The sequence below is a fragment of the Heptranchias perlo genome, chromosome 23, assembly GCF_035084215.1.
Source record: "Heptranchias perlo isolate sHepPer1 chromosome 23, sHepPer1.hap1, whole genome shotgun sequence".
Lineage (NCBI taxonomy): Eukaryota > Metazoa > Chordata > Chondrichthyes > Hexanchiformes > Hexanchidae > Heptranchias > Heptranchias perlo.
In genome coordinates, this window is record NC_090347.1 from 4,829,718 (window position 1) to 4,850,702 (window position 20,985).

General features: G+C 43.5%; 1 protein-coding gene across 1 annotated transcript in view; it reads left to right on the plus strand.

Annotated features, from left to right (window-relative positions):
• The first annotated feature begins 2,497 nt into the window (after window positions 1-2,497).
• LOC137341444 (sodium-coupled monocarboxylate transporter 1-like) overlaps window positions 2,498-20,985 on the plus strand; it is a 95,047-nt gene continuing 76,559 nt past the window's right edge. Inside the window, exons 1-6 of the mRNA XM_068004557.1 lie at window positions 2,498-2,643; window positions 2,770-2,831; window positions 7,835-7,974; window positions 11,550-11,615; window positions 15,489-15,540; window positions 20,421-20,488. Coding sequence (XP_067860658.1) covers window positions 2,498-2,643; window positions 2,770-2,831; window positions 7,835-7,974; window positions 11,550-11,615; window positions 15,489-15,540; window positions 20,421-20,488 — 534 coding nt within the window. The remainder of the gene's footprint in view (window positions 2,644-2,769; window positions 2,832-7,834; window positions 7,975-11,549; window positions 11,616-15,488; window positions 15,541-20,420; window positions 20,489-20,985) is intronic.

Below are 20,985 nucleotides of genomic sequence, written 5' to 3' on the forward strand. Positions count from 1 at the left end.
AACACAAAAAAGTCAACATACAGGTGCAGCAGGTAATCCGGAAGACAAACGGAATATTGGCCTTTATTTCTAGGGGGATGGATTATAAAAGCAGGGAAGTCATGCTACAACTGTACAGGGTGCTGGTGAGACCACACCTGGAGTACTGTGTACAGTTCTGGTGCCCTTATTTAAGGAAACTCATACTTGCATTGGAGGCAGTTCAGAGAAGGTTCACTAGGTTGATTCCGAGTATGGAAGGGTTGTCTTATGAGGAAAGATTGAACAGGTTGGGCCTATACTCATTGGAGTTTAGAAGAATGAGAGGAGATCTTATTGAAACATACAAGATTCTGAGGGGACTCGATAGGGTAGACGCTGAGAGGATGTTACCCCTCATGGGGGAATTTAAAACTAGGGGGCATAGTCTCAGAATAAGGGGTCACCTGTTTAAGATGGAAATGAGGAGGAATTTCTTCTCCCAGAGGGTCGTGAATCTTTGGAATTCTTTACCCCAAAAAGCTGTGGAGGCTGAGTCATTGAACACATTCAAGGCTGAGTTAGACAAATATTTGATCAGCAAGGGAGTCAAAGGATATGGGGAAAGGGCGGGAAAGTGGAGTTGAGGTAAAAATCAGATCAGCCATGATCTTATTAAATGGCGGAGCAGGCTCGAGGGGCCGAATGGCCTACTCCTGCTCCTATCTCTTATGGTCTTATGGTCTTCTGGTCAAAGCAAAAGTTACAACAGGTGTGTAATCATACACTGTAATTTTTTCTCTCTCCCTCACAAACATATACATGTGTGCACACACATTCTCTGTTTTTTAAAAAAAAATCTATAATGAAACTTTGAAACTTGTGCTTTCGCTTTTGAAAAACAATGTAGTGGAAATTGCTAGAAACTAAAGAAAAATATTTCAGCAGTACAGCTAACTGAACAGAACTGATTTATCTATGGAAATTAGTTATACTGAACATGTTCAATTGTAAACAATTTTACAACACCAAGTTATAGTCCAGCAATTTTATTTTAAATTCACAAGCTTTCGGAGATTTTCTCCTTCCTCAGGCAAATGATTGTGCTGTCTGAACATGTTCAGACAGCACAATCCAGATTCAGCTCACAGAATCACTGCTCTGGGCAAAAATATCAAGTTCAAGCACAGGCTTTTGGGAGAGGCTGAAACCTTCAGGTAAAAATGTTAGTGAAACCATTATAAGACACAAAGTGAATTCAATAGATACATTTAATCATGCTAATGTGAAATATGTTTTAAAAAAATTTAAACCTTTATTTTGGACATAGTTACTGCAAAAAATGGTGGATAAAAAATTTTCAGGAAACGTTTTGAACAATTTGAGGGGAAAAGATAATACAGCACCGTCCAGTGGCCAGAATCTACAACTGTATGATCAGTCAAAGCAGTTTTTCAGTATTTCTCCATGATAGATCCAGCATTGAATTTCAGTGCTCAGATTAACAATAGAAAATCCTATTAGAACACCACCACTCTATTAATAATGAACTAACGACCAATTTGGTTTCATTTTGATAAGAATTTCCTGAAACCCCATCTTCAGATGAGAATTTGGCTTGTGTCCTTAAAGTGCTGTAGGATTTCTGAATGTTATATAATTCAGCAATAATATTAAAATACCACTAAAATTGGACTATTTCTATTATAACATTCATTTAAGAACTGTGACTTATGGGGATTGATTTTCTTACATGCAGTAAAAAAACAGTCAACTATAGGCTCAATTTTAAAAGTCAAGTCTGGGGGCGGAGGGGCCAAGAAAATTGGAGAAATCCGGAGCGGGCAGGATTCCCTGCTCCAACCCGCTGAAGAATGTGCATGACCCAAAGTCATCTGGGTGCACGTGCCGTTCCCGAACCCGGAAGTCCCGCTGGCAATTAAAGCCGGCGGGATGATATTTAAACAAGCAAATGTACCTCATTGAGGTACTTAAGTTACTTTATTTTTGGCATATTGGCCACGTAAAACGATTTTGAACTTACCTGAGCAGCTTTCCCATGGCTTTTGATTAGCGCCTGGCTTGGCCTGATCAATGAAAAATAAAGTAAAATTAAATAAAATTACATTTCACATTGTAAAAAAATAAATAAACATACCTTACCAACGATGTCACCTGCACCCCCCTGCTCCAATGTCCGATGTCTCTCTGCTGCCCCTCCCCGCTTCCGATGTCCGATGTCTATCCCCCATCTTTGTCTCCCCACCCCTTGCAATGACCGACAAGGTCTCTTTTTCTCTCTTTCCCCCCACCCCTCGGATTTGCAGCCTCTGTCAGCAGCCAGCCTGTCAATCAGGCAGTCAGCCTGTCCCGGAAATCTCCCCCCCCCCCCCCGCCCGCCGCCCTTTTAAAATTGAGCCCTATATGCATATCTTTAGAAGTGCAGGTGTGGACCTTTAACCTTTTTTATCTGATTATTAGCAGATATATTGGACTTAGGCTGTTCTTTTGAGCTTTTACCTTTATAAAAGAAACAGCCATGGCAGACAATAGTGTCTTTCAGGTCTGGGATTATGTTGTTTTTGCTTCTGTGCTGTTTGTCTCTGCTGCAATTGGAATTTTTTGTGCTCTTAAACGTGGTAGGACTGGACAAGAAACAACAGAAGAGTTCCTGGTAGGAAACCGGTAAGCACAATTTGAAAATTTATAGGAACAAATAAACTTTTAGAACTTACCTTTTGTAAAAGAAAAATGATCAACGTGCAAGTTCATGTAATTAAAAACTATTGCATCATCATTTTTTCTCAACAGACAAATCTCTGCGTACCCAATTGCTCTTTCGTTGGCTTCTAGTTTCTTGTCTGCTATTACCGGTATGTGTTTTTATTACTTTCGACGAAAGATCTAATCAATATACAAGATCAAGATATTTACGTAGCATTGTAAATCGATATGCATCATTAAAACTGAAGTTGTGTCTGTACAATTTTTAAAGTTTATAGATAATATTCCAAAATGTATGTACTCTTAACAGTGAAATGCACTTTGAAGTAAATGCCAAATAGACTATAGTACAAAAAAAATTATTGGAAAAAAAAGGAAGGGTAACAATCCCACCGGTCATTAGGTGTAGTTACATCATAAATCTCTTAAGTCTAGTTGTGAGAAAGGAAAAATAGAAAAGATACAATTAATCAAAACCATGAATCAAAGTAGGGGTCAAAGACATAAAGGCTGCATAATAGGTTTTTGATTGACTTTTTCATGCCTGTAGAACTAACAGCTCCACAATGTTAAGAGTTTTCCTTCCCGTTGGAATGGTCAGTACAAACAATGTTTCTCATCAATGTAATGCTTGTTAAGCAATCAGCATAAACATATATCAAAAAACTTTTTTGAAGCAACATTACTTATCAGCCATTGAGTGAATTGCCCAACTTCCTCTTGCGTTTCAATGTCAAACTCCTAACAGGGTGTTCAGATAGAGGCTCAGCTTCCTTGACCTCTCTGAGGAGCAGTGCTGTCATGGCAGGTGGTCGCCAACCTCTGCGACCTCCTAGAGGAAGACCTTCTACCTGCTGGACTCGGCTGCCATGTCATGCCAGTGGCAGTGAAAGTCACCACTGCCCTCAATTTCTCTGCTTCTGGATCCTTCCAGGCAGCAGCAGGAGACATAGTGAGGGTGTCACGGTTGGCCATGCACAAATGCATCAGGCAGGTGACGGATGGATTATTTGCCAAGGCAAGCAGATATATCAACTTTGCATGTGATGATAACAGCCAGACTGAGCGAGCATTGGGGTTCACCTCTGGCTGGCTTCCCACAAGTGCAGAGTGCCATAGACTGCACACATGTGGCTATCAGAGCACCCCTGACTAGCCAGGAGGATTTGTGAACCACAAGTGATTCCACTCTATAAATGTCCAGCTCATCTGCAACCACAAGAAAAGGTTCATGCAGATCTGCGCACGATTCCCAGGAAGCTGCCGTGATGCATTCATATTACGGTAGTCGAATATCCCCACCATGGTTTGCCCCGGGACCAACCTCTGGATGGCTGCTTGGGGACAAGGGATAACCCCTTCTATCCTGGCTCATGACACTTCACAGGAAATTCACCACTCAACAGCAGGAGAGGTATAACAGTATCCATCTGACCATGAGATGTGTCTTGAGCAAGCCATTGGAATGCTCAAGTTGAGGTTCAGGTGTCTTGACCGGTCTGTAGGCTCTCTGCAGTATTCGCAAGCCAGGGTCTCGAGGATCATGTTACGTCCTGCATAATAACATCAGCAAAGAGGACTGGAGGTGCAGGAGGAAGAAGGCGCTCAGGACTCTTCATCTGATGAGGAGGACAAATGAGGAGAAAGATGAGGAGCCCACCGCATGGCATGCAGGTCATCTTGCTGCGCGTGATACAAAGGATGCTCTAATAGCTCGTAGATTCAGTTTCAGTGATGTGAAATCAGTCACAGTCTCAAGTAACCCCCTCGCATAAACAGCCCTGTAACTATTAATCCACTGCTTCCATATCCTCCAAGTTGTGATCGTCAACATATATCTCCGCTGTCCACATCTATGAAATGAAAACCAGACTGTGAAGCGCCATTCAGTCATGGGGCACATGGAAATGGTTTAAGTGACAAACCTTTTAATGTGCTCCAAAAATCAAATCATACAAACCAGAATAATTGAAACACCCATGTGCTATCCCACTATGATCTATTTAGTCTTTTTCTTTCTATCTCTGCAACTATTACATGGTGCTACCCCAGTGGCTTCAAAAGAGATAGTGGCAGGCTGCTTTGTACTTTTCTCAGTCTCATGAGGTTCTTGTGATCGATGACCTCTGGGTGCTGGGGCCTGTGAGGGCCTTGCTTCTCCTCCATATCTGCAGGGGCAGTCTGGGCCAGCTGGAGTTGAGGCACCATGTTGGGTACTGGTTAGGAGGTGGCAATGGATGAGATGTGCAGACTTTCTGAGAAAGGTCTGTGCTTGCCTCGCCCATTCCACCATCCTCTCTCCCCTGGGGCAGCGTGATGTAAGTCCGACCAGTCTGCAGGAGAGCAGAATGGAGGAGATCAGTGACGCCTTGGAAGACCCGATCTAGTCTGTCTACAAATCCGAGATTTCCAAATGTGATATCGGCAAGAAGCAATTAACCAGGGGAACTTGGATAGTTTAGATCACCAAAAATTAGCAGAGGTTCAGCAGATTGACCCTATATTAGAGGTTGAGATGTTAGAGACATACAGTCTGAATATTATATTTATGAGGACGGACTTTTGAGAGATAGTGGTACCTCAAATGTACTACTAAAGAATTACTAAAGGTGGCCCATGATACACCTCTTGCAGGAAGTTAAGGGTAAAATTTATTGAAGGCAGTTTGCTAGATTGGATGACCATCTTTAAAGATATGACCAAGTTTTATATGGAGGATTGTAATGAAGCTCCTTTGCATTCTCTACCCAGTACTAACAAACCTTTGAAAAGAGTGGACATATATATAGTAGGTCCCATGCCTAACATGAGTCAGTTGAGGAAAAGATACGTATTAACCATAGTAGACTGCCACCGGGCATTTCCTCAGGGTTCTCCCAATTGGCGGAAACCCCAGATAAACCATATAAATGGGGTTTCTACCAATCTTCCGCTAAAGTTATGTTGGCTGATTAGGAGAACCTATGGGAAAATTCCTAGAAATTCTAAATTTGGTAACGATTATGTCCATGGATGCAGACATTGAGGCCGATGCAGTGCTAGAAATGTTCTCTTGAATTGGGACCCCAGAAGAAATTTTATCTGATCAGGGGATTGATTTTATGTTTCAGTTAGTCATGCAATTAGGCAACAGTGCCAAATAAAACAAATAAGAAATAATAAACTGCAAGTGCTGGAAATCTGAAACAAATGCACAAAATACAGAAAACATACAGCATGCCAGTCAACATCTGTGGAGACAGCAGACAGAGTAATATTTTGGGCTACAACCCTTCATCATAACTGAAAAAATGAATATGCGTTTAAGTAGAATTGGAACAAAGGGAAGGGAGAAGGAAAAAATGCAAGCGAGGAAGCATCGGTGGATTGACGTGTAATGCATTTAAAATGGTTGAGATGAACTTTATATCTGAGAATGGAAAGAAATATTAAAGAAATTAAAGACATTAGAGAAACAAAGAACGTGTAAATAGCTAAGGCAGTGGGAGGCAACCAAAGGAAGAGACAAGAAGATGGGTAGAAAACCTGTAAATCAGGCCAGAAATTCGGCGCGGACACGATGGGCCGAATGGCCTCCTTCTGTGCCATAAATTTTCTATGATTCTAAGAATCCCACAGGTGCAGGGAATAACTGATGGAACATATGCAGTCTTTAAAGCCCATTAAAACAACCACTTCATTTCATTACAGTCACATAATCTTAAAAAAGACATCCTAACAGGTGATAAAACTCAAAGGACAATTTATAAAACTGTTTGTATTTCTCTGCTTGTACATTTGACAGTCCACAATAGCCTTTGCTGTTTTTTTTCACTCTAGTCCACTCTTCTGATTTTACTTGTAAAGTTCTCCAAAAAGTTGACTTCATCTTGTTGGAGATAACAGCTTGAGATTTAACACATTATGATTACTGAAAGTTCTCGAGGAATTACAATGCTCTATTGCCAATTTAAGGGCTTGATCTTGGTGCTGGAATGTTTTTTCTAAATGTGTGCTATGTAAAGAAAGCACAAAGGAAATGGTTGTGGTTATGGTTACTGGAGGCCAGTTATCCCAGCCCAAGGACATCGCTAGAGGAGTTCCTCAGGGCAGAGTCCTAGGACCATCTGTAGCTGCTTCATCAATGACCTTCCCTCCATCATAAGGTCAGAATTGTGGCTATTTGCTGATGATTGCACAGTGTTAAGCTCCAATCGCATTTCCTCAGATAATGAAGCAGTTCGTGCCCACATGCAGCAAGACCTGGACAACATCCGGGCTTGGTCTGATAAGTGACAAGTAACGTTCATGCCACACAAGTGCCAGGCAATGACCATCTCCAACAAGAGGGTGTTTAACCACCTGCCCATGACATTCAATGGCATTACCATCGTGGAATACCCCATCATTAACATCCTGGGGATTGCCATTTACCAGAAACTCAACTGGACCAGCCATATAAATGTTGTGGCTGCTAGTGCAGGTCAGAGGCTGGGTATTCTGTGGCAAATGGCTCACTTCCTAACTCCCTAAAGCCTCTCTACCACCTACAAGGCACAAGTCAGGAGTGTGATGGAATACTTTCCACTTACCTGGATGGGTGCAGCTCCAACCCACCCCCCATCTTAAACATTAACTCCCTCCCCACCGGCGCACAGTGGCTGCAATGTTATATGTCCACACAATGCCATGCAGCAACTCGCCAAGGCTTCTTCGACAGCACCTCCCAAACCCGCTACCTCTACCACCTAGAAGAACAAGGACAGCAGGTGCATGGGAACACCACCACATCCAAGTCACACACCATCCTGACTTGGACATATATCGCCGTTCCTTCATCATCGCTGGGTCAAAATCCTGGAACTCCCTACCTATGGGAGTACCTTCACCACATGGACTGCAGCAGTTCAAGAAGAAGGGCAACAAAGGATGGGCAATAAAAGCTGGCCTTGCTAGCGACCCCCATATCCCGAGAATGAGTGGAAAAAAAATGGACATCTGTCAATAACAACTTTGGAAAGCTAGAAATCTATATTGCCAAGTTGATGCAAATGATAAATCATGTTTTCTTGATGTTTAATAACAAAACTAGAATGGATTTACACCTATATGAAAATGCAAAAAATACTCTTTTTTTAGATTAATCTTTAGCTGTTTCTAATTATTGTTACAGTAATTGGAAATCCGGTTGAAGTATACAGCTTTGGGATGATGTTTCTGATGTTCGCCTTCACTTGGTTATTTACAATGATAGCCACTTGTCTGATCTACATTCCGCTCTTCTACAGACTAAACATAATTAGTACTTATGAGGTAAACTATTTTTAATTTCCTCTTCCAGTTCCCACTTTCTCCCTATTTTGCTCTCTCTAATGGACTTTTACATCCTTTAGCTAGTGGAGGAAAATTAGCACATGGGCTTCTTTATGGCTATGAGATCCCCAGTGATATTCCCTTGTCCTGACTTCTATGCTAATTTATTTGGCTTTACTTTTAGGTTCCCCTGTCCTGTACTATGCACCTTTCACTATACGTGAGACCGGGACCTAGATTTCCCACCTGCTCCACCCCTCTTCCCCACCAATTTTTTGTCAGATCAGGACGGAAAATTGCTTGGTGACGGCTCCATCTCACCCCCGCTTTCCTGTGCATAACCCCATTTCCCTGGTGGACATATTGAAATTAATTGCAAATTAGGGAAATACGTCCTCTGAAGAACTTCCCTCTATTTTGCATCATTAGATGCATCGCTAGATACAAGGGACGCCTATTGTCCAGAATTCCAAAGACAGTGGGAGAAGTGGAATTTTTTTTGATTGCAGGGCCTGTGCAATTGCTCCCAGAGCGATGGATTTCTCAAGCCCAAAGGGTTGGTGCAAAGATTCTTTCACAATGTTGTGGCAGTTTCACAGGCAGCACAGAAAGTGCCTGCACCCCTAAACTGCAGCAGGCCTCCAAAGCCTACGAGTGCAAAACTTGGCCTCCATTTGGATGAGACTCTTTGGCAGAGGCCGGGGAGCCTGCCTCCAATATTCAAATAACCCAGAGGCTGGGGTCAAGGGCACGTTTCTATTGCAGGCGAAAGTCTTGCCCCTTCCCCCCCCCCCCCCCACCAGAGATGTGCCCCAGTGACAGAAAGGGGAAAAATCCAGGCCATGTTCTCAAACTCTGAACAGTGGATGTACTAAAGGGACAAAGGCAAAGATAGTGATTTAAATCAATTTATTGTTTGCTTTGACTAGTGCTAACTTTGTCCTTTTTTTTAGAGTTTATGCATGGTTTTGCATGCTTGGTGGTTTAAGGCCATTTTCTACTTCATTGTTTTGCCACATTATGCAAACATTTCCTGACCTCCAGTGTAGTTTTACAGGTGGTGGACAAGACACTGATCGTGTTGGCAGTGTTCAACCATGCTATTTTTCTGGCCTATCGATTGGGGGAACAGTGATTAATATTAATAAGATTAATATTGCTGCCTTCTCAGCTAATATTTCTTCCACAATGACTGGCTTATCAGTGTTAGTGAAACAGGTTTTCTGGAATGGTTGAAGCTGTTCTCTGATGAGCACACCTGGATTGTTGCATTTAGGGATCGGGAAGCAACATGCTATAGAAAGAGCTAAGCGATTCCACAACCAACGGATCAGATCAAAGCTCTGCAGTCCTGCCACATCCAGTCGTGAATGGTGGTGGACAATTAAACAACTAATGGGAGGAGGAGACTCTGTATACATCCCCATCCTCAAATGATGGCAGAGTCCAGCACGTGAGTGCAAAAGACAAGGCTGAAGCGTTTGCAACCATCTTCAGCCAGAAGTGCCGAGTGGATGATCCATCTCGGCCTCCTTCTGATATCCCTACCATCACAGAAGCCAGTCTTCAGACAATTCGATTCACTCCATGTGATATCAAGAAACAGTTGAGTGCACTGGATACAACAAAGGCTACGGGCCCCGACAACATCCCGGCTGTAGTGCTGAAAACTTGTGCTCCAGAACTAGCCGCGCCTTTAGCCAAACTGTTCCAGTACAGCTACAACACTGGGATCTACCTGACAATGTGGAAAATTGCCCAGGTATGTCCTGTCCACAAAAAGCAGGACAAATCCAATCTGGCTAATTACTGCCCATTCAGTCTACTTTCAATCATCAGCAAAGTGATGGAAGGTGTCGTCGACAATGCTATCAAGTGGCACTTACTCACCAATAACCTACTCACTGATGCTCAGTTTGGGTTCCTCCAGGACCACTCGACTCCAGACCTCATTACAGCCTTGGTCCAAACATGGACAAAAGAGCTGAATTCCAGAGGTGAGGTGAGAGTGATTGCCTTTGACATCAAGGCAGCATTTGACCGAGTGTGGCACCAAGGAGCCCTAGTAAAATTGAAGTCATACCTAACACAAAGGAAGATGTCATGATGTGACGAAGGGGATAATCTCCGAAAGCTTGTGATTTTAAAATAAAATTGTTGGACTATAACCTGGTGTTGTAAGATTCCTTACAAAGGAAGATGGTAGTGATTGTTGGAGGCCATTCATCTCAGCCACAGGTCTTTGCTGCAGGAGTTCCTCAGGGCAGTGTCCTAGGCCCAACCATGTTCAGCTGCTTCATCAATGACCTTCCCTCCATCATAAGGTCAGAAATGGGGATGTTCGCTAATGGTTACACAGTGTTCAGTTCCATTCGCAACCCCTCAGATAATGAAGCTGTCCCTGCCCGCATGCAGCAAGACCTGGACAACATCCAGGCTTGGGCTGATAAGTGGCAAGTAACATTCACGCCAGACAAGTGCCAGGCAATGACTATCTCTAACAAGAGAGAGTCTAACCACCTCCCCTTGACATACAACGGCATTACCATCGCCGAATCCCCCACCATCAATATCCTGGGAGTCACCATTGACCAGAAACTTAACTGGACCAGTCACTTAAATACTGTGGCTACAAGAGCAGGTCAGAGGCTGGGTATTCTGCAGTGAGTGACTCACCTCCTGACTCCCCAAAGCCTTTCCAACATTTACAAGGCACAAGTCAGGAGTGTGATGGAATACTCTCCACTTGCCTAGATGAGTGCAGCTCCAACAACACTCAAGAAGCTCGACACCATCCAGGACAAAGCAGCCCGCTTGATTGGCACCCCATCCAACACCCTAAACACTCACTCCCTTCATTACCGGCGCACCGTGGCTGCAGTGTGTACCACCTACAGGATGCACTGCAGCATCTCGCCAAGGCTTCTTCGACAGCACCTCCCAAACCCGTGACCTTTATCACCTAGCAGGACAAGGGCAGCAGGCACATGGGAACAACACCACCTGCACGTTCCCCTCCAAGTCAGACACCATCCCGGCTTGGAAATATATCGCCGTTCCTTCATCATCGCTGGGTCAAAATCCTGGAACTCCCTTCCTAACAGCACTGTGGGAGAACCTTCATACGGACTGCAGCGGTTCAAGAAGGCGGCTCACCATCATCTTCTCAAGGGCAATTAGGCAATAAATGCTGGCCTTGCCAGCCTCGCCCACATCCCATGAACGAATAAAAAAAAAAGTTAATTCCCTGCTTCTTGAGCTGCTAAACTCTGTTGGAGCTCAGCACCGATTGTTTGCTAAACTCCATGTACTACATGCATTGTGGCTGTTCAGTGGAAACTGCATCTTCCAAGGTGTTCGTAAAAAGTTTGCCTATTAAAGTCTGTAATGACAGGCACGTATTGCTTGAAAGATGACTATGATATTCTAATGTCATGTTACACTGGGGCTAGACTAATGCTAATGAGCCTATAATGGGAGAACCTTAACTGTCAAGTTAGCGCAGGATTGAAGTATTTGCTCTTGTTAAGTTAAAAAGCTGGAAGAAAATTAGAATTGTTATGTTTCCCCCACAGTATCTTAACAGAAGATTTGGACAATTGGTGAGATATCAAGTTGTTTGTTGCTTCTTGATATATATGGTAAGTTAAAAGATAGATTTAAAAAAACCTTTCATATTATCTGTGATTGGCATAATGGACATTAGTAATTACCTTATAATTTTATGTTATGATGCGGGAAAGCTTGTCAAGTTGTTGATGGCCATTTTTTATGGTTGCTCTGGGAACCCATCAAAAAAGGTGGTTTTGATTTTTTTTTGAATGACTTGGAATGGCAAATAGCATTTGAATTATGTGTTTATTTGGCTCGCATTTGCAGTATTAATGAAGTTAACTGATAGTTGAAAGCTGTGTGAGGTCTTGTAAGTAGTCTGTATAATATATACCCCTGCCCTTGCTGGAAAGAATGTTAGGACAGTATTCTTTCATCTCTGTCACCTGGATTCAAATACAGTCCAGACAAGTGAATGTCTTCACTCTCTCTTGACTGTAAGGGTCCTATGAGAAATTAGTTTCAACTCAAATCATAGTTGGTGTGAGTCAATAGCACTAAATTGCTTGTAATCTAGCAATCTCACATAAGAAGACACAAGAGTATTTGGCGTGAGAAATGGACAACTTCACACTGGTAGGTGCTCTTCTGAATTAGGGATAAGGCATAATGTTGAGGTAGAGAAGAGAAAATTTTACTTTGGAGTAATCCATAATATGTTCGACTTGGAAGTTCTTGCTACTGATTCCCCAATACTGATATTCCTTCATCTTGTGAATAAAAATGACTGAATTTGTATTGGGAATCTGCAGCTCATGTCTCTGATATTGCCCCCTCAGGATGCAGTTGGTCCTTTTTCTCATCTTATCTAGGTTAATATGGAGCATTGGATGCAGTGGCCCAAATAGCAACATTGTTTTTGGCCAAATAGGGTTGTAATGTGGGTGCAACAAAATTTTCGGGATTGGATTTTTGGACAGGATCTATTTCCACCAGGTTTACAACCCATCTTGATTCCACTGAAATTACCAGACCTGGTGGGAGGGGCCGTTCCCTCCATCCACCTCTTCACCACCATACAAATGAGATGGATGTCTAAGACATCTGAATTCCCATAATTTCCGCTCCCATGGCACTTAGTGTAACTTATGAGCAGATGCGCCTAGTGGACGTAATCCATTTTAGGATGCCTGCAACCTAAACAACTTTTGCCTGCATATATTGGGAATTTTTTTTTGTTGCTTTGGGGAGCTACTAAGCTGCACTTCGAACGGTCAGAGGCAGGGACTCTCTGGTCTCCAGCACATTTTTGACCCCCACCCACACTAAGGGATGTCATAGAACAGCATGGCTTTCCCTATGGTGATTTACACCAAATGCAATCTTGATGGAGGAGGAGGAGAACAGAAGAAAGTGAAGGAAAGTGAGGCAGTATCAAACAAAATGAGGCCAACCTGCTTTTATACCCTGCGTCTTATAGGCCTCTGAGTTCTTAGAAGGGACTGAGTAAGAAGCTCTGCCTTCGCTGACTTTGATTCATTAAGGAAGCCCTGGATGAATTATGCCACCTTCTCCACACTAATCTTCAGCCCAGATCAACTGCCCAAACAGTTCTGCCAGTGGTTGTCAAAGTCAGTTCAACACTTAACTTTTATGCCACAGGCTCCTTACAAGCTGCAACCAGGGACTTAATTCAAGGTGCCTCATACAATAGGTCATTGATACTATCCATGGGAGAGTTAGGGAGTTCATCCATTTTGGGATTATTCCTTGGCAGCAGTTTGACAGAGCAATTCAGTTCTATCATGTTGCTGTTTTTCCCAAAATTCAGGGGACATTAGATGGTCCCCACATTGCACTGCAGACTCTTACTATTGCCCCTTTGAATTTCCTGATTGCTTATGACCAACTACAATGAATCCTGCACATCAATGCCAAATTTGTGAGGAGTTGTCATGACGCCTTTGTCATGAAGAACTCTAGCCTCCCAGCTGTATTCAGGAAAGGTAGTAAATTGTCCAGATGGCTTCTGGGAAACCAGGCATATTGCTTGCTTCCATTGATCATGTCAAACTCATCAGCAGAACATTGATACAAGGCCCATTCATCATTTGGAGTGGTTATTGTGAGGACTTAGTAGGGTTCAAAATGCAAGGTTTCGCTGCCTTGATAGATCTGGAAGGGGACTGCAGTATGCTACTGAATGGGTCTCTCACATTGTGGTTGCTTGCTGTGCTCGTCACAACTTCACTATTGAGAAAAGACTTGAAATGAAATCTCAGGCGGAGGTGGGTCTGGCTGCTAGGGAGGCTGAGGAATCTAAAACCCATGCTCATGAAGACCAATACTTGGAGGGCTCTTTTGTGCCAACTGGAAGGCAGATTCTTAAATACACTATTAGTCATATGTTCTCCCTGGATTAAAATTGTACAATTTGAAAACTTCTATCACTACTTCTTTCGGTCTTCTTGTCAACTCCAATCATTCCATACCTAAATATCTGTCTTTCTGGCCTCCATTAACAAATGTGTCACGTTACTCCAGACAGACCTTGTGAGACCTTATAAGCTTATCTAATCACAGCCAAATCAAAGTGCAACATCACATTTATTTTCCATTAAGACTGACCAAATCTACTTCTAAACACTGTGCTTGCCCTGGATACCTAGGTGCTTTTCTAATACCTATCCTCATACTTTGTCTAGATGCCAATGTCACAAGAAGTGGTTGGCTGCTGGTTTGAAACTGAGGTGGCCCTTGTCATGACAGCTGAATCCTGGAATCAACAGGATGGCAGATCTAATGTTTCCCACAAGATCCTGAAATCCTTGAGAGAGTATCTCCTGCAAGCCAGCCAAAGTATCTGAAGGCTGAAATGCAATGCTTGCTCAAGCTTGTCCCCCAAGACCTCCTGGGCTGCAATCTGTGATTCCAATTAGGAGGAGGTGCTGACGTGGGTTTGGGGGAAGAGGAACAGTTGCAGACTCTAATGAAGTTACCATATTCTCCATTGATGTCTGTAATGAGGAAAAGTTTCCCTGATGTTGCTGAATATGAGGGCAGTGGTTACCATTGTGACCTATGTCATCTACTGCACATCATGGAGACTGGTGTAATGTTCATAGAACATCCTTCTTTCCATAGTTGTACCTATGCGATTTGAGTCCTTATCCACTCCTCCTGCTTACTCGTGCACTGTGACTCAGCTGGTGCAGTATCCTCATCTTAATCCCTCAGGGTCACAGACTCTGAGCTGGTGCAAGGGACAGAGGAGACTAGTGATGAAGGGAGTGAAAATGAGGGGGGCAATGGTGCCAGACGTACATGGGGTAGGAAGATTGTCATCATCATTGTCCTCATGTCTTGTGAAAACTATTTCACCAGGAATATCTCGGGGTTTCTCCTGCTCTAGTACTGTAACTTTTGGCAGAGGTTCGGTGGAAACCCCATTTATGCACGTCAACAGAATTTCCACTGCACTTCCGCCAAAGTTACAGCAGCGGAGCAGGAGAGTGGCTGAGGAAATTCCTGACGATAGAGGAGGATTAGATAATGCAGAACAAAATCTGCCTTTGAAATCATTTTTCTTTTGATGTGCAGCGATAGGCCTCACCTCCTGAATTTTCCGACATTCACCACCGTGGATTGTGGAGGAGAACTCCCCCCATTAACCCATTTAAAATTACGGATAATGCCTGCATGAAAACAGCAGATCGGGAATGTTATGAATGCATTAAGTGTTCCCTGCTAATATCACAAGAGTAATTTCTAGGATTTTGTAATAGTGAGCGTATTAGGCAATGGATTCTTGTCAGGCTTTTAATTATAAGATAGCTGCTTAAGTCAAGTTGATAAAATGGCTACTTAAGTCGTCATGAATTGTTCTGAGGTCAGAAAGACGGCATTTAGCATAAATAATTTACTTTAAATCATAGTTAATATGACTTTCTATTACTTTCCAGTCCCTTTATCTTGGCATCGTGACCTATGCACCGTCATTAGCACTAAGTCAAGGTATGTTGTACATTTTCTTACGATACTTGCTTTAGTTACTGCACAATCAAAGTTGCCAGGAATATGTTTTGTGTTCAATCAAATCTATACTAAGAAATGTAAAATATTGATGTTGGTTAAGCTTGTACCTTGTGTAAATGTATAATTTTTTTGGGGGGAGGTATTTTTTAATTTGCAGTAATTTTTAATGTGGTTGTACCTTTATGCAGTTAACTATTAGCCTAGGTGTTCAATCACATTTGACGGGTATTTATGCTGGGTCACACTTTCTGACATAAGTTGCATATTAATAAACCTTTTTGCATAACCACATAATCAGCAGCTCTTCTCTTTCTACTCAAGGAAGATAGACAAGGCAGTGTAGAGAATTAACATGCTCCCCTTTTCTAAGAAGCACGATTTCCAAGGCCAATGGAGGGGGCGGGGGGGTTACCAGCATTGACCCAGCGGGGGCACTAGATACAGTGAGGGCCATGCTACTACAAGAAGTGTGATGGAGCAGACGATAGGCATAGGCATTCTGAAGTCTTGTTTTAGGTGCTTGGGTCAATCAGCACTGCCACCACTGTTTCCTCAACCAGCCAATGTACAGGTCAGGAGGCAATCATTTGCAGTGCTACTCAAAGGGATTGTGAGAAAATAATCCAGTATCGTTATCCAGCATGCTTTGAGAAATAGGCTAACTGAGGGCAGCGAAGGCTCATGGGTGTGTTTATAACTTAAAACTGCAAACAAAGCTTTTGGAAAACTGCAGACTTGTTGCTTTCATGGGAACAGGGATGTGTTATCAGCTTCAAAGTCTGAAACATCTTGTGATGAAATGGCCTTATGGTTGTACTCATCCATTGTCTGGTGGATGAGATAAGAATTAGGGACAACGGGCTCGATTTTCAAATGGTGGCGGGATGGCGGTGGGGAGGGTCAATGGGCGCGCAGCAAACCTGGATAATAAAATCTTACTGTTCCCATGCAATTGCGAGGTAATTGATGCCCATTAATCTTGTTTCCGGGTTTCGTGCCCAGCAGCAGGAACTGCAATGCTGTGGTGGGGAGAGAGAGAGAGAGACGTCATCCGGCGCTGGAACAGAGAGTGGGGGGGAGACAAAGATCGGGGGGAGGGGACAAAGATTAGGGGGGGACAAAGATCGAGGGGACATCGGACATCGTCGGGGGGGGAAGACATCGGGGGGTGAGACATCGGAGAAGAGACATCGGGGGGTGAGACATTGGAGCAGGGGGGTGCAGGTGAGATCATTTGAAAGGTAGGTTTATTTATTTTTTTAACTTTGCGAAATGTTATTTAATTTAATTTATTGAATCAGAAGCCGTGGGAAAGCCGCCCAGCTAAGTTGAAAATCGTTCTAACTACCTACTATGTAACAAATAAAATACCTTAAGTACCTCAATGAGGTGCACTTGCTTCTTTAAATATCGTCCTGCCGGCTTTAATTGCCGGCGGGACTTCCGGATTCCAGAACCGCGTGCGCACATAGATGCGTCTGTTTGAGACGCGGAAGTCGGCGGGTTAGAGCCGGGTTTCTTACCCACTCGGGATTTTATGATTTTCACTGCCCCCACTCCCCCAGCGCACCCGGACTTTCATTTGAAAATCGAGCCCAACATCTCTATATTGAAGATGATGGTGTCGCGCAAATGGCATTAAATAGGATAAAAGGTGGGTGAGGATGGTGTACAAACCCAGAACAGCCACAGACCCCGTTTAGTTAGAATTCTCAAAACTCCGTGACGTGGGTGCTGATAGGAAGAAGACTGATCACCTTCTCTATGGCACAACTATTAAGATTGCATGTTTAGACAAACCTATGTACATCTTATATTATTGCTAGTATTGTTTTAAACCTATGTATTGCTTTAAATCTATGTATGCCTTATATCATTGCTGGTAAATTGTAGTTGTATTTATGTTTAAGTTGGTAAATAAAACTATCTCTTTTGAGTTCAAGGCCAGGACTATTTATTTAAGTTACAAGAGTGAAAGAGTAAGATGTAAACAACTCTTACTGTTTAAAAACACTCACAGGGATTGTAAGCTTGTAGTTGGATAAAGCTGGAAGCAGGTTTGGCAATGACTTTTTAAAAATTCTTTTTGGGAATTTTAAGCCATAACGGTTTCCTTAAGTTTAACTTTTTGCTGCTTGATGTGCTCTTTACATTTCCCCGCCGCTTAAATCTACTCCATTGAGCCCTCAATATTTTCAGCCCTCCCCTTTAAGGTGATGCTGCAGGCCCACATTAGCCCTTGCCTGTCGGATTTCCCACCCTCCCAAATGACAAGCTGTTTATACGCAGCTTGATTAGTTCTGGCAACTTGTCTATTCTATTTAAATGAGGCCCAACCACAAAAATTGATCAGGCCTACTGCCGACGCCATCAGATGGGTGGAGTGGTCACCCCACCTGCCATCAGCCTTATGTACTACAGATACAAAAATCAACCGCAGTGGCATTTGCACCCACTGCTTCCGTACCATTGGTACTGGGCATAAGCTCTGAAATCTTGACGGCCCTATGAAAATGTCCTGTTCAAAGCATCCGTGGCTACCACTGTTAGTTGGCACTCCGGAATATACCAATGTCCTTAGAAGCACTTCCTGGCATCTTGATGTCGCAAAAATCTCCCCCACTGTCACCGTCTCCAGGGTGCTCAGCAGGTCGTGAGAAACTTCCAGTAATGTGAAGAATGATAGGAGGCCTTTGAAATACTCAGAATGCCTGAAGATTGCAAGTACTCACAGTACTGCAGGCGAGCCCTCCCATTTCCAACCTAACCTGACACCTCTCTCCAACTTCTCCATCTCTCACCACTTCCCCGGTGTGCCTGCCCTAAAATTGTAGAGCTTTCTCCTCATTCCTACATAAGGGCCTGTGGTTGCTGGTCTTCCACTTGTGGCACTTCATTGTCGCTGATTGTGGGTGACCTTTTCCTTTGCAAAGAACAAGAAGATCTAGAAAGGCTAGGGATTCATTCAAAATTGAATGTCACCATGGTGTTTGAAGACATTCCATAATGATCATGCTTTCAGATGCAGGCAATGCAGCATTCGTGTCACTTTTAACTCAAATCCCACCACAACTCTTCCTCTCAGAAAGTAGGATCAGATCAGCGGAATGGTGGGAGAGTGATGGATGTCTATGTGTAGGGGTGGGGGGTGTGGGTGGCTTTAGTGAGGTATCTGGTTTATTTTAACTGTCTCATTTATCTCTACATGCTCCGTGAGTGGGCATGGTTAGTTTGGAGGTGAGTTATGCTTGTAGTATTATTCAAGATGTGCATGGGTACTCATGTCTTCACTTGCCTTGGTTAAGCTGGTGAGGTCATTAAAATGTTTGTGGCAACGTATTGCCGTTCATGGATAGTTGATGTGGCAATGACTACCTACGTCACATCCCTTCAGACTGCCTGCATCACCCTTTCCTGGGGCTTCCTTTCATGGGCTCCAAATAGTCTTGCCCCCCTTGCCCTTTTCTCTGTCAACGTCATCTCTGTGGAAGCTTCCGAGAATCTTGGTGCCTTGACTACAGCAGACCTGCCCTGGTGCGGGTGCACCTTCTGCCATTCTCCTCTCTATGCTTTTTCTCTGTATCTGCCTCTTTATCAATTCCAGTACCTTCTGGCGCTTTAAGCTGAGGCAGCCTTTTAATTGCTGTAGCTAAACTGGATTTACCTCCCTCACAGTGGTAGGGAACCACTCAGCAGTGGGATTCCTGCTTTTAACCCATTTTGCACAATTAATTAAGCCCCCTCCAGGAAATTGCTGTATGTTGTTGGTGTAATCATGTAGACTGCTGCAAGTCCCACCTGGCCATTTTTCTGACAGACCCAGAAAAATCAAGGCGTTAGTATGGCACAGCGTAGCTGATCTTGGCGCAACATGGGCATTTATGTGCTTGTGTCAACTAGTTGAAAGGTTGCTTGAGTGCTTTGCATGTTGCCTTAGTGAAGCAGTGCCAAGGTGAGACTGAACTCTTATTGCAGTCAACATAAGGCCATGTACAAATCTGAAAATCCACAGAGAGGTCATCCTGCCATGAGTGCTGAGATGCGCTTGCTGGAATCCTCTGCCACTCCTAGCAGACTTTCCAAGGTCAAGGGAAGGTTCCCTACTTTGCATAGCAATGGCAGGAACCTGCACCACTAAGGGTGCACCTCAGGCACCCGCTTACTGAAGAAGCCTTAAATTGTGGCCAAAGTGTGACAGATTGGGAGGAGGGTGGGGGATGTTATTAGGGTCTCACCGGAAGCAGAACGTTACTGCTGCTTTAAAATACATTAAAAAAAAATCTTTCTTTAGCAGTTCAAGCCATGATCACAGCCTGGACCTGCAGTAGTGCCCACTTGCATCATATGCCGGATAGATAATCCTACTCACAAGGTGTACCTTCACTGGCAATACAAAGGGTTTCTCTGAGGGTCAGGACAGCAGGAACACCGATATAGAGAATCCCTGATCTGGCATCTGCACCCTTTATGTCGATGGCCATGTTTAGGGTGTGTGAAGGGTTTGTCCCCAACATGCCAATCAGGAACTCAGACTTTAGGCCGGCACTGGGTGTATTCTGGCCCTGGCCAAACTTGCCATCCTGCTGGCAGATTCCCACCAAAGCTGTGGAAGCTGTGGATTTTCGGGCCTATGTCTGTTATCATAAGAAGCACTTGTTAATATGAGCATCTTGATTGCATGTAAGAAATTGCTGCCAACAAAGAGCTGGAATTTCAAATTTTAGTACAGTATTTGCAAATTTGGGGCATTCATATAGAATGGTTGCTTTCCTGCCAGTTTTAACTTTCCAATTATATCAAATTCTAATCAATCAGCATTTAAATAATGTTAACTTTTTTTCAATTGTCTCTTTTTTTAGTTACTGGAGTAAACTTGTGGATTTCCATCGTAACAACAGCGCTTGTGTGTACACTGTATACAACTCTAGTAAGAAAATTGAATTTGAATATTTATTGGAGTTAGTAATCACGAGGTTAGAAGACACTGGCCCCACAATTCCACGGGCTGCAATCCTGCCGGAGTATGTGGGGCTCGGGGGAATGTCATCTAATTTGCATGGGGCTGGCGGGCGCCAGAAAACACAGCAGCTGCCTTTGTAACTTATTTTTAATGTATTTCCATGCGGCATTTAAAATATATTTTAAAAACTACTTTGGAATCTTTGGGGGTTTGGGCCAGAATCCCAGTTTGAACCTCCCCCTGAATGGGGCCCACTTCTGCCCTTCTCAATTGATGTACTGGCCTACAACCTTCCACCAGAACCATGTGAGGGTGAGGATATGGGAACTCCCAGTGTTGCAAGACCTACCTTTGGCCCTTCCCATTCCACATCAGTGGCCATCTAAGGGGTGGGTGAAGGCTTCACTCTCAAACTAGATCACAGGAAATTCACGAGCACGGTCAGGATGTAGCATATCTGGGTC